The sequence below is a fragment of the Ovis aries genome, chromosome 20 (genome assembly GCF_016772045.2).
Source record: "Ovis aries strain OAR_USU_Benz2616 breed Rambouillet chromosome 20, ARS-UI_Ramb_v3.0, whole genome shotgun sequence".
Lineage (NCBI taxonomy): Eukaryota > Metazoa > Chordata > Mammalia > Artiodactyla > Bovidae > Ovis > Ovis aries.
In genome coordinates this window covers 22,211,260-22,225,588 of record NC_056073.1, presented here as the reverse complement: position 1 = coordinate 22,225,588, position 14,329 = coordinate 22,211,260, and the positions used below count along the sequence as shown (strand labels likewise).

Sequence of the window (14,329 nt, the reverse complement as noted above, 5' to 3'; positions counted from 1 at the left end):
CACAGTTATAAGAAGATAAAAAAGGAATGGCAGCCCATTCCAGTACTCTTGCCTGGAGAATTCCACAGACAGAGGAGCTGAGGAGGCCAGTCCACGGGATCGCAAAGAGTTGGACACAACTGTGCAACTAACTTCCCAAAAGGAATGATCAAAGAAAAGGAAATGTTATCTGCTCAAGAACTGGAACAGAAAGGGAGGCTTCTTGAGCAGAGAACATCAATCATTAACCTAATCCAAACATGGGACACCAAGTCTAATTTTTCTGTTATGTTCTTCTAACCATGAAATATATAGTTTTGTAGTTCATTTATTATATATTTCATGAATGTGGGCACATCTAACAAACTGAGCAGTACTAAACTGAGTTACCTACACTCCAGATTTTTCAGTCCAGTGTTTCATCACAGATTTATTCCTCTGTGCAAAAGGCCTTTTTAGTCTGTTCAAGTTATTATTGAATCCATTGTATGGTATTGATGACCCGTTTATGAATTAGCTAGAAATATCACTCTCACTAAAAATATGTCAGGAAGAAATGGCATTTTTATTTTTGTTTCATTATATTTATCTGTTTTAAAATTATTGTGTTTTCTGAAATTTTGGTAGCCAATCATTAAGTAAATAATTGATGTTTTAAAATTTTTTAAGATGCATATGTTTTAATAAACATGATGCACTTGCTTATAAACATATTAGTCTTCATCTATCTCCCAAAGATTTTCTGTGATAAATCCAATTCTATTCTGTTCTATCATTTTTTTTATATCATATGTTAGACCAATGTGTCTCGATTTTCTGTTTTAGGAAAAAAAAAGTCATGGCAGATTATTTCATACTATGTTAAGAAGCTTAAACAGAAAAAGGACAATGTATGAAAATAAGAAAGATGTGAATGAAGCAGCCAACTGGCATCCATACATGGGACTCATATGCAAATCAAGTTATTCTGTGCTTTCCAACACGTCCCAAATTCTTTTAAAACCATATTTTAAGCTGGATAGCAACTCTTTATGAAGACATCAGTGACAAAAATACAGACAGCATTGTGTTGGGTAGAGCAATGCCAGGAGTTGACAGGACCAACAGATAAAACCAAAGCAATTAAGTTTCCATAAACACTTGACTTGGTGTTGAATCAACACTCTTCCTTCTAAACAGCAGTGTAGCAAGATATAAATGACAAATCATACATTTCCAATCTATAAACCATGCTGGTTTGATGAAGTAACAGAATTCTTTTTCCAGCTTTTCTTTTTACCATCTGAAAGAAAAAAAATTGCTCAATAATTTGTGAGTTTTACTTCAGAGATGTGATTTCTCTGTCTACAAAATATTAGAAGAATTATAGATAAGCTTTGGCATGTTTCCAGCTTACTAACATCCATCTCCAGAAACAACAACAAATTCTTATGGCTAGAGGTGAGCAAGTTTTGACTGACATTTAGTCATCCTTTCTCACAAACTGTTTTCCAGGCATTCATTATCAACTCTTTGGCAAAGTCAGAGAATGCTGTCTCAAGAGCCTTCCATATCCCTGTTCTTGTTTATTTCATTTCCCCTACCTCAACACATAACACAAAATAATCCAAGACTATACACTATCTACCTTATCTCCCTTACTTTGTTCCCTTGTAGATATTCACCTGAACTTGTTCAGGAAAGAGCTAAAGAATATATTTTTATTAAACAATAATGTTTTTTTTCTTCCAAAGAAGAAAGTGATAATAAACTTCCAATATAAGTGGAAGGGTATAATATATAGACAGACTTCCATTTATATTATACTACATAGAGACTTCAATATAAATGGCAAGATGCTCAAGTAAACAAACATTTTCCAAGTTTTCAGAACAATAAAACAAAAGCATCTGATTATACCTGGTTTCAGAGTGATTTTCTACACTCACATATAATTTCTGTCTGTGTAGCAATGTCCTTCTTTGCTTTGAAAGTCTTATGTATTTGTCCTTATCTAGCTCATATGGAGTATTTAGTACTTTAGTATCTAATATTTCCAGACATTTCAAGGCAGTTAATCCATGCCATGTCTGACAAATGACATGGACATTTTTTATTAGACAAAATTTTATTAGAACGTTCTCATATTGTAGGCAGCTTTCCTGTTGTACAAGATGTTCCTTAGGAAAATTGATTGCTTCTCTTTTCATTCCCAGAATTTCAAATTGTCTGGCATTTATAGTGCAGTTGCCATGAATGCATTGTATGTACCTTATACCAGGTGATAGATTGCAAACTTCAGGAGATTGAGAGCAGTTTATGTATTTGATTATTCTAGGTTTCTTTATGTCTAGAGGAAGGCATGGCACATATTAACATCTTAGTAAATACTTAAATATTTATTTACTAAGATGCAAGCATGCAAGCATGCAAAGAAAGCCGATAAGTTGCTTCTCTTTTCTGGGCCATGGGATCATTTTGCGTGTCCTGCTATCTATAGTGGCCCCACTAAATCACGCAGCTAATCTCTGCAGTTTGTTTTAAATGTGGCAGTTTAAGACTGGTGAGGTTCATAGGTGACGTTATCTGGATTACAAACAAGAAACACATCCACAATTGTGACTTGTAGTATTCACAGGCTCTAGATTAGTTCTGAGTATTATATGTTCATGCCGCTTGTATACTGTAAATTTCTGACTGTCTTGTAAACATTTTCACTGAGCTGACTTCCTCATAGAGCAAATCTCTCATGTGGAGTACTGTGTAAAGGCAAGAATATACTGTACAGCCAAATATCTGGTTCTCATCATAACACTGACAAACTGTGTGAACTGGGGTAAGTTCTGTATATCTTTAAGTGTCGGTTTAATTATCTGACAACTGAGATTAATGATACATGACTGCTTAATAGCATCCTCATAATGTTAAATAAGAGATTATGTGCAGCCTTAACACCATTCATCATAATATAAATGTTAGTTGGAGGATAGACTTGTGATTGCTAAAGAGGAAGGGGAGTGGGGGAGCTATAGAGACGAAGTTTGGTGTTAAAAGATGCAAACTAGTACCTGCAGAATGAATAAACAACAAGAGCCTATTGTTAGCACAGGGAACTATATTCAATATCCTGTGATAAACTATAATGGAAAAGAATATAAAAAGAATGTACATATATATAAAACTGAATCACTTTGCTGTATAAACAAATCAACATATTGTAAATTAGCTATACTTCAATTAAAAAGTTTAGAAAAAACAGTATAACCACTTTGGGGAAAAGAAAATTAAATATTAGTTATTTCCATGCTTTTAATAAACTTAGATATACTATACAAGTGTAATATTACTTATTCAGATCATTCTCCAGAACTTCTTGCAGCAAGACTAAGAAGAAATTAATTTTCATGTAGGGCCAAATACCATGTGGCTATACACATCTTAAAGTGCCAAGGCAGGCATCTTTTATTTCAGGAACTGTGTGACACTGCTTCCAAAGCAACCAGCCCGTCATAAGGCAGTGGCCCTCGGGCTCTTTTATAACTGAAGGCAGGCTAGTTTCAGATTTTACATTAGGAGTAAACAGGCATGGATTTGAAACAGTTAAACCATAAAACACATGAACAGTTTATGCAATCCTGTTTACATATCCTATTGTATTACACTGGTCCACTTATCTAGAGTGGCGCCGCTAGTGGGATTCCCAGTTGTCTCAGTGGTAAAGAATCCACCTGCCGATGCAGAAGACAAAAGAGATGCAGGTTCAAGCCCTGGGTTGGGAAGATCCCCTGGAGAAGGAAATGGCAACTCATCTCCCAGACTAAGAGAAAAGATTTACAGCACACATATTTGACAACTATTTTATATCAAGAATATGTAGAGAATTCTTACAAAGCAATAAGAAAAATGCAGTCAACCTAATTATAACAGAGTGAAAAATTTGACAGACACTTCACAAAAGATAATATGGAAGTGGCTGACAATTATATAAAAATGTGTTCCATATCATTAGTAAGTAGACAAATACAAATTAAAAACCATGATGAAACATACACATAATGAGTATTTTTTAAAAAAAGAATACCATGTATGGGTGAGGATATGAAGCTGATAGAAGCATAAAAGTACATATTTCTACAACTCCTTTGGAAAAATATTTTATAGTACTTGATGAAGGAAAACATATGTATATTGTATAACCCAATAATTCCACTTCTATGTCCCCAAAAAGTAAATAATAATATGTACCAGGAGGCATACAGAAAAGTGTCCATAGAAATTTTATTTGTAATAGCTCTAAACTGAAAACAAACCAAATGTTAATTAATAATAAATAAATTCTAATTCCTGCATACTACCCAGCTATTAGCAAAAATAAACTTCTTTACATGCAACATGGATGAATGTCATAGGCGTAATATTAAGTGAAAATGTTTATATGCTAACAATATATATTCTGTCTACGTAAAGTTATAAAGTTGATTAAATTACGGAAATTGGAATGATTCTTACTCTTGGGAATTACTCAAAAGAATTAGGCACTTTCTTGAGTGCTGAAACTATTATATGTATATTACTTTTGGTGGTGGTTATTATTTTTAAATTCACAAATTCACTGAGGTAAAGAAGATAAAAAGGGCTGGTGACCTAATTTGGTAGAGTTCATTCTTATGAACTCTTTGATTAAAGGAAGGAAGAGACTGTTCTTGTAAGTACTTTCTGAGTAGGACATGGTCTAGCAATTTAATCCATATATGAGAATGAATTCCCAAGGGCATGCCAGAGGGCAGGACTTGGTTATCCTTAGTGTTTTTCTTCATTTTTGATCTTTCCTCCTACCAAATTAAGTTACAAATAGCCAAGTTCTGTTTATTTGTTAATAAGACCTACAAACTGAAACAGAAATGTAGGGAAAATTAATTTTTTAAAGTGTATCAAGTTTCTAATATTATCAGAAGAGAGTTTAAGAGTTTGGGCTTAAAATTGTCTATTGCTTATGAAATAACTGTGTTAAGTAGGGACTGAAGCTAAAGTTAGTGAGGTGATATGTCAGCTGCTTCTGTAATACTTCTGTTCAGAAAAGCTGCCTTTACCTAAGTACAGGAAATGGAATTTCATAGTTAAAATGGCCTAGTTTATACGAAGATTTTCAGACCTCCAATCAATAGAGAATCATTTAGATCATCCTGGAGTTTGGCCCTGGTCCTGAAACTTTTCCTGCATTAATTCTCCAGTGGATAAGTCTCAGTGGGTCCCCAGAGTCTCTTACCCTGGGTCCACTTATTTTTTCCACCCTACAACCTCTGCTCAACCTCTGAGTCATGCTCTCCAGTTCTATTTATTTCTGCACATTGATCATTTTGCCAGAATCACTGCTTGCCAAAATCCCCACCTGATGCCTGTTGCTTTCTAGTCCCTTAACCCAAGCATCTGACTCTATCTCTAAGGGCTACTCCAGAGCCTCAAATCAGTACATTCATAGAAAATTTCAGGCCAACAAGAATACATGTATAATTACCTGAATCCAATCTTCATTCTAAAATGCTTACTATACCACTGATTCCCAACTGTTAACCTTTATCTTTCTGTTTTGACTGTTTCTCCAAATGTGAACCTTAAATAAAGGTAGCCTCCTATTTTTCTGGTACCTTGATCTCTGAAGAGCTTTAAGTTGAATGCACACATTCTACTTATTCATAGACTCAAGCCAAAACTTAGGCTCAAAAATGTGTATGTTCCTTTAGCTTAGTTGCCCTTAACATCAACCAAAGTTCTTTGGAGGAGCCCAACATGTTAAGGTAACAATAATCCCAGATGACACTGACTATCCCCTAAACAGTCTCAAGAGGTCATGATAAGCTTCTTTATAAGTTGTTTTCAGTTCTTGTACAGGATATAATAGCTAGCATTAAATCATCAATTGTATCAAATTCCTTGTGTCATTATAAAACAATGATTTTTCACTTATTTATGACAGAAGATACTATATCTGTATATAAAATATCCAGGTTCTATTTATCTATTTTCAATAATATGGAGGATACTGTATGTCTTCAAAAGCTATCTGTCAGAAGCTATCTATCAGAATTATAACCCTGTTGTGTAATATAGCATGGCTTTCAAGTTTGGATTATAAAGCTCACTGAGCAAATTACAGCTCCAGAGTTGGTTGTCTCCTGTACTTCTATGAATTTGAAAGCCATCTATATCTCCAACATGCTGGATTTCATTCTAAGCAAAAACAAACTGATTTTCAGAGAATTTGTGGATTTATTGGTGTCAGAGCTAATAAGAAAACTAAGAACAAATCATTAGTATTTTAACACCAGGATCAGTATGACTTTTATTATATCACATTTAATTAACAGATTGTGGGGGGGGGCTCTGAAATAGGCAATTATTTCAACTATACAAAATATAATTTATTTAATAAATATTTATTGAGCGCTTATTGTGTATCAGGTTTATTTAGATTAATATTAGTTTTATATCATGTCAAAAGAAAAAAGTGCAAGATTTCAATCAATTTCAAATTCTGAAGCTCAAATCTTATGATAATTTATGAAAAATATCCTAAAAATGGCAGGGTATTTGTTTTAAAATATTTATAATAACATAACAGTACTTGTAGAGAAAAATATTAAAGCTTAAAATCAGACTTAGTCAAAATCTAAAGCTAATTACAGCTATTTCACATTATCAAAACAATGATCATAAGGAATATATAATAATAGAAATTCTGGGGGAAACAGGATACAATTTTTGTATGTATTATGCATATTATGGATGAATCTGAATACTGAATTTATGCATAAGAAAAAAGACTTGAAAGACAAAAATCTGAATTATCAATTCCAGTTGTTTGATTGGTGTGAAATAATTTTTTTGGTATTTCTTAAACTTTTTATGACAGTTTTTGAGGTACATGCTAGTATATATCTGCAAAATTATCATAACAATTAAGATAATGAGCATTCACATCACCCCCCCCCGCAAATTTTCCCTTAGAAAAAGATGTAGAGATATAGTATAACGGGTATAAATGCTAACTTGTGTGTATATATCAACCTACTATAGTTGATAAGATTTTTATTCTATTTTTTTCTTGGAAAAAAATTGCTTTATTGGATTGTTGAGAATTAAGTAACAGAATAAGTTGTATATTTCATCTGTGTTATTGTGTATTTTAGAGTTTGAGGGTTTGTAAAATTTTGGAGGCAGAAACGGAGGAAGGGAAAAAAAAAGATACAAAAAAATGCAGTAAAGGACAGATTGCTTATGTGTGTATGTTCCCTGAAAGAATTGATTTACAAATTCCTCTCATACAAATATGTTTGTAGGGGAAGTTTAACAGCAATGGCAAACTGTATTGTTTGTATTATTCTGTGCAAATCGTCTAACCTGCTCTTGGAAAGTCTTCTTTAAAATGAGAACCAAACAGCCCCTTCTGCTTCCCACTCAGCAGGATTGATTCAGAACTAAACTTGGCAGACTGTAAAAAGAAGGTATCAACCAAATTTAATAACCTATATTTATTAATATGCTAGCATCAGCAACCTGTATCAGACAAAAATAAAATTCACTCCGATTTGCTCCACTCACAATGACAACCGCTCTTGATAGAGTGAACAGACTTTACAGAATATCTCCAAATCATGTATGTAAATCATGTGCACCAACATCACACCCTCTTGCTATCAGTTCATTTCAGTTCAGTCGCTTAGTCGTATCTGACTCTTTGCGACCCCATGAACCGCAGCACGCCAGGCCTCCCTGTCCATCACCAACTCCCCCAGTCCACCCAAACCCATGTCCATTGAGTCGGTGATGCCATCCAACCATCTCATTCTCTGTCGTCCCCTTCTCCTCCTGCCTTCAATCTTCCCCAGCATGAGGGTCTGTTCCAATGAGTCAGCTCTTCGCATCAGGTGGCCAAAGTATGCTATGCTGCTGCTGCTGCTGCTACTAAGTCGCTTCAGTCGTGTCCAACTCTGTGCAACCCCATAGACGGCAGCTCACCAGGCTCCCCTGTCCCTGGGATTCTCCAGCAATAGAAAATTCAAATCTAATCTTGCTGTGTTTATATTAGTTTCCTTGTTGCTACTGCAACAAATTCCTATAAGCTCAGAATCTTAAAACAGTACACATTTACTATTTATATAGTCTGGAGCTCAGGAATCCAAATGGGTCTCATTGAGCTAAGCTTCAGGGGAGAATTCATTTCCTTGCCTTTGCCTACTTTCAACAGCTTGCCCATATTCTTTGGCTCATAGTTCTTCCCTCTGTCTTCAAAGTCAGTTGTGGCTAACTGAGCCTTCCTCATCATCCATCACTGATGCTGCCTCTGTCTCTCATATATGCTTCCCAGGTGGCACTAGTGGTAAGAACCCACCTGCTAATGCAGGAGGACATAAGAGACATGGGTTCAATCCGTGAGTCGGGAAGACCCCTGGAGGAGAGCGTGGCAACTCACTCCAATATTGTTGTCTAGAGAATCCTATGGACAGAGGAACCTGCTGCCAATAGTCCATAGGGTCACAGAGTTGGGCACAACTGAAACGAATTACCATTATCATGATTACATTGAATTCACATGGATAAGCCAGGACACTATCCCAACTCTAAAGTCAACTGATGAGCAATTTGAACTTTATCTGCTACCTTAATTCTCTTTTGTCACAAAATGTAACATATTCAGAGACTCCAGGGATTACTACTAACTTCTGTTATTCTCCCAATCATAGTTCTCTCTTCCTCTCTTGGTACCAATGACTAGCATATTAAAACTTTGTTCTGATCTTGCAGGTCTCTTTTTGCAAAAAAATAAAAAATGCAGATGCATGTAAAAGTGTTTCCCAAAAAGACTTATGACAAAACATTATCCCCACAAGTCGGCAATAGTCTAAAGTTATGTTACTTTTCTTACAGGGATGACAATGAAATGCTTCTTGTTTCTGGCCGTTGCTGCTGGCTGCCTGCCTGTTTTGATTATAAAAGTATGTGAGGATTGTATATTTTGTGATTACTTTTGAGAGAAGGATAAGAGCTAACTCTGTGCTACAACTTATTTTGTTCCAGGCACTATTGTGAGGATGCTATGCCCAGTAGGCCAGCTAAAGTCCACAGGGTCACAAAGAGTCGGACACGACTAAAGCAGCTGAGCACACACAGGCACATGCCCAGGACTCACCTAGTTCTCACCATAGCTCTATTAGGCAAGTACTATTCTTAATCTCATAATACAGAGAAAGAAACCAAACATAAGAGGTTAAGTCATGTGTCCAAAGTCAGATAACTTGGAAGTGGCAGAGTCTGAAGGTAAATCTAAGCAGTTTGACTTCACAAGCCCATGCCTACATCATTAAACTTCTCTGAATAATTCAAAAAGCTAACAATGTAGGGTGGGAATTACTTCTTTACAGCTGATCCATGCCTTTTCCATGAAAATATGGGGGAAATATTGTTTTTTAGTTTTTCTCCAGATAAGGTAAGTATTTCATCAATATCCCAACTGAGCTTTCTGATTTATGACTATGACAAGAATTTAACACATCCAAATTAAATATAAAATGAAAAGTGCCAGGACTTCCCTCAAAGTCCAGTGGTTTGGAGTCCACATTTCCACTGCATGGGGCTTTGGTTCTGCTCCTGGTCTGGAACTTAAGATCCCACAAGCCTCACTTCACAACCAAAAATAAAAAATGAAATATGCCAACAGCAGGGAGAGAAATGTGAGGAGCTGTTAGCAATGGAGTCAATATATGATGCTTGAATCTCACTACTTATTAAAAACAAGAGTTTCAACATTCACAGAACAGAAATGGAACATTTAATGGTATATAAGAAGAAATAAATTCTGAGTATTTTACAAGTCATACAATAATATGTACCTGTAAAAAAAATCTCAATGATATAAGGAAAATATTACATTGCAATGTACTGAAAATATTTTTTATGATGAACTGGTTAATAGTTTTGGTATAGAACATGAGTGGTTTTTATATTTTCACATGCTAGATAGAAGTCAAAAGTGGAAAAAAGTGAAAGCCGCTTAATTCAATAAATGAAAGAAAATCTACATACATTAGATTACTGGGGTGCTTGTTTGGATCTTATCCCTCATACTTCTTTCCCCACGAGAAACTAGATGGAGCTCTTGCCTGATACCCAGCAATCCTCTGGTAAGTTAAAAGTATTGCATTTTGAAGTGATCATCAGATATTGGCTGCAACCTTTATGGTAGAAAACTAAAAAGCCTCAGAAGAGAAGTTTAAGAGATTAAAGTTCAAGGGCCCAGGATATGAGATGGTTGAGTCATCCTTGTGAATGCTGCTGTCACTCCTGTTGACTGCAGAATTTGGGGTAGACAAGATGAATTATTTCAGGAGACCCAATTTCTATCAATGAGAGGAATTTACAGGAAAATCACTACACAAAAGTAAATGTTTGGAGGTGGATAGCTTGAGCTAAATGACATGAAATTCACTGAAGCAGCATATTTTAAGAGGAGCAGGGAGAGTTATCATATGGAACTTAAGGAAATTCTTGTGGGTTCCCAGTTCAGTTCAGTTCAGTCACTCAGTCGTGTCCAACTCTTTGTGACCCCATGCACTGCAGCCTGCCCAGCTTCTCTGTCCATCACCAACTCCAGGAGCTTGCTCAAACTCATGCCCATCAAGTCAATGATGCCATCCGACCATCTCATCCTCTGTCATCCCCTTCTCCTTCTGCCTTCAATCTTTCCCAGCATCAGGGTCTTTTTGAATGAGTCAGTTCTTCTCATCAGGTGCCCAAAATATTGGAGCTTCAGCTTCAGTCCTTCCAATTGAAAGGTTGTTGCTGAGCCGTGAAAGACGCAGGGAGTCTTGGCCTCCAGAGGAGAGGAATTCAATCCAGGGCCAGTGATGAGGCTTGATCACTCAGAGCTTTTGTGTAACCAAGTTTAATTAAAGTAAAAAAGAGACAGAGAAAGTTTCTGACATAGACATCAGAAGGGGGCAGAAAGAGTGCCCCCTTGCTAGTCTTTAGCAGGATGTTATATAGCTACTAGCAGGCTGCTAATTAGAGAAAGGAAATGTCTCAAAACTCAGAGTGGCACCAGGCTCCTCACCCACAACTTGCATTTTGAGATAATATTGGCACAAGGTGAGTCACCCCAGGGCTATAAGACGATGGACATGATTCTTGAAGAAAGGCAAGTTTCCAAGCGAATATTTGGTTTCATTAACATAGATTAGGAGAACAATTGTATGAGTAAAACATACTGGTTTGTCAAGTCGGTTCTGAGTTTAAGGTGGAACCAATCTGAAGACAGAGTCTAGGGTAAATACGTAGTTCATTAACATAGCTTAAGAAAAACATTTCCATAAGAAAAATGCATTGGTTAGCTCAAGGTTTGAGAAAAGTTACGTTTACGTGGAACCAGGTGTCGTCATGGGATCAGAGAATTTTAAGAGAAACCTCCTTTTACTTTTGTATAGAGAAGGGAAAAAAAAATCTGACACTTGTAGTTTGTTTCCTCCTGCCCTTAAAGAGAGATAGAAAAAACGTCTGACACTTGCAGCCTATTTCCTCCACTTGGAGACCCCTAGCCTTGGAGATCCAACCAGTCTATCCTAAATGAAATCAGTCCTGTGACATCCGGTCCCATCACTTCATGGCAAATAGATGAGGAAGCAATGGAAACAGTGACAGACTTTATTTTGGGGGGCTCCAAAATCACTTCAGATGGTGACTGCAGGCATGAAATTAAAAGATGTTTGCTCCTTGGAAGAAAAGCTATGACCAACTTAAACAGCATATTAAAAAGCAGAGACATTACTTTGCCAACAAAGGTCCATCTAGTCAAAGCTATCCTTTTCCCAATAGTCATGTATGGATGTGAGAGTTGGACTATAAAGAAAGCTGAAGGCCAAAGAATTGATGCTTTTGAACTGTGCTGTTGAAGAAGACTCTTGAGAATCCCTTGGACAGCAAAGAGATCCAACCAGTCCATCCTAAAGGAGATCAATTCTGAGTATTCATTGGAAGGATTGATTGAAGCTGAAACTCCAACACGTTGGCCAACTGATGCGAAGAACTGACTCACTAGAAAAGACCCTGATGCTGGGAAAGATTGAAGGCGAGAGAAGGAGACAACAGAGGATGAGATGTTTGGATGGCATCACCAACTCAATGGACATGAGTTTTAGTAAGCTCCAGGAGTTGGTAATGGACAGGGAAGCCTGGTGGGCTACAGTCCATGGGGTCACAAAGAGTCAGACACGACTGAGCAACTGAACTGAACTGAACTGAACCTTCCTGCCTGTTACTCTCTCACAATGAATATTCAAGATTGATTTCCTTTAGGACTGACTAGTTTGATCTCCTTGCTGTCCAACAGACTCTCAAGAGTTTTCTCCAACACCACAGTTCAAAACATCAGTTTTTCAGCCCTCAGCTTTCTTTATGGTCCAACTCTCACATTCATACATGACTATTGGAAAAACCATAGCTTTGACTAGGTGGACCTTTGTTGGCAAAGTAATGTCTCTGCTTTTTAATATGCTGTCTATCTTGGTCATGATTTTTCTTTCAAGGAGCCAATATCTTTTAAGTTCATAGCTGCAGTCATCATCTGCAGTGATTTTGGAGTCCAAGAAATAAAGCCTGTCACTGTTTCTATTGTTTCTTAATCTGTTTGCCATGAAGTGATGGGATCGGATCCCATGATCTTAGTTTTTTGAATGTTGAGTTTTAAGGCAGCTTTTTCACTCTCCTCTTTCACCTTCATCACAAGACTCTTTAGTTCCTCCTTGCTTTCTGCCATAAGAATGGTGTCATCTACATATCTGAGGTTACTGATATTTTCCCCAGCAATCTTGATTCCAGCTTGTGCTTTATGCAGCCTGACATTTTGCATGATGTACTCTGCATATAAGTTAAATAAGCAGGGTGACAATATACAGCCTTGACGTCCTCCTTTCCCAATTTGGAACTAGTTTTTTGTTCCATGTCTGGTTCTAATATTGTTTCTTGACCTGCATACAGGTTTCTCAGAAGGCAGGTAAGGTGGTCTGGTATTTCCATATCTTTAAGAATTTTCCAGTTTGTTGTAATCCACGTAGTCAAAGGCTTTAGGGTAGTCAATGAAGCAGAAGTAAATGCTTTTCTGGAATTCTCTTGCATATTCTATCATCCAACGGATATTGGCAGTTTGATCCCTCTAATCTAGTCCAGGATACTTGCAGTATGACAGAAAAATAGTACCTTATGAGTGTGTTTTTGAAGAAATGACATCCACAGGGGACAGTTTCTAAAGAAGTGTAATGATTTTATAGTTTTGTCTTCTCCCAATATCCTTAAATTTTTAAATAAAATATAAGACAAGAACTACTATATTTGAGCAAAGTATGGCTGAATCCTATCCATTCAGAAACTGTTGATAGTCCTGTGGTAGTTGATAAATACACAGATACCACTCAAATTATACTACATAAGTTTTTCACTTTTAAAAAAAATAGCATAAAATACATGTGAATCACACACACACATAAAAGAAGATGTTCTTTAAACAAATTAATGCTAACCTAAAATAATAAAGCCATTAATTGTTTTTCTTAGTAAGCTACAGGATAAAAGGTAAAAAAATGAAACATTTTAGTTTGTAGTTGACTTGAATTCTATATTGTATGTACATATGCTGATACAAATATCAATGTTTTCTCGTATGAATCAGACAAAGATGCACAATCTGAGTTGAAGATCCTGAAGGTTTTGTACTCAGTGATGAATATTTAGACTCTCCCAGACACATACCTTTAAACAATATTCAAGTGTGAGTGGTTTATTTGGGATGCAAAGAGAACACTTGCAGGAGGTAGGGTGCAGAATGCACCAAGGAAGGGAAGTCAGGCAGTAAAAGGTATAATAGTATCAAAACATTTTCCACTATGGTTCGTATTGCCCAATAAAAATGCCTCAATATGGTCCAAAATATAAATCTGAAAAACAACCCTTTCATAGTGCACTGTTCTGTAGACTTGTGTAATGTCAGATTGATATTCAGAAGTCCTCAAAACTAATAATGGAGCAATGGAAACTAGCTTACTGAGATGTCTTAGAGTGAAAAGAGCTGTAGAGTATTGTTTATTCAATATAAACTGTAAATTTATTTCATGAAGTCTACAAGTAATATACTATGTGTTACAAATTCCACTTAAAAGAAGCAAGACTAATTAGTAATTTTCTGGTCACAGACAAAACCATCCAAAGTCCCATATGATACACTCTTTACGGAAATGGAGGCTGTCCAAGAAGAAATTGTTACTACACATAACATCCTCAGGAGAGGAGTATCTCCACCAGCCAGCAACATGCTGAAAATGGTAAGATT

At 36.3% G+C, this 14,329-nt stretch overlaps 1 protein-coding gene across 5 annotated transcripts in view; it reads left to right on the top strand.

Annotated features, from left to right (window-relative positions):
* CRISP1 (cysteine rich secretory protein 1) overlaps nt 1-14,329 on the top strand; it is a 72,212-nt gene that overhangs the window by 46,258 nt on the left and 11,625 nt on the right. For 4 of the 5 annotated variants that reach the window (XM_060403695.1, XM_042236972.2, XM_060403694.1 and 1 more), the window contains 2 exons: nt 8,884-8,951; nt 14,193-14,321. In XM_060403695.1, the coding sequence (XP_060259678.1) occupies nt 8,886-8,951; nt 14,193-14,321 (195 nt within the window). In that variant the 5' untranslated portion in view covers nt 8,884-8,885. Of the gene's footprint in view, nt 1-2,621; nt 2,795-8,883; nt 8,952-14,192; nt 14,322-14,329 lie in introns of those variants that run through there. The other variant, XM_042236973.2, reaches the window with a different exon arrangement.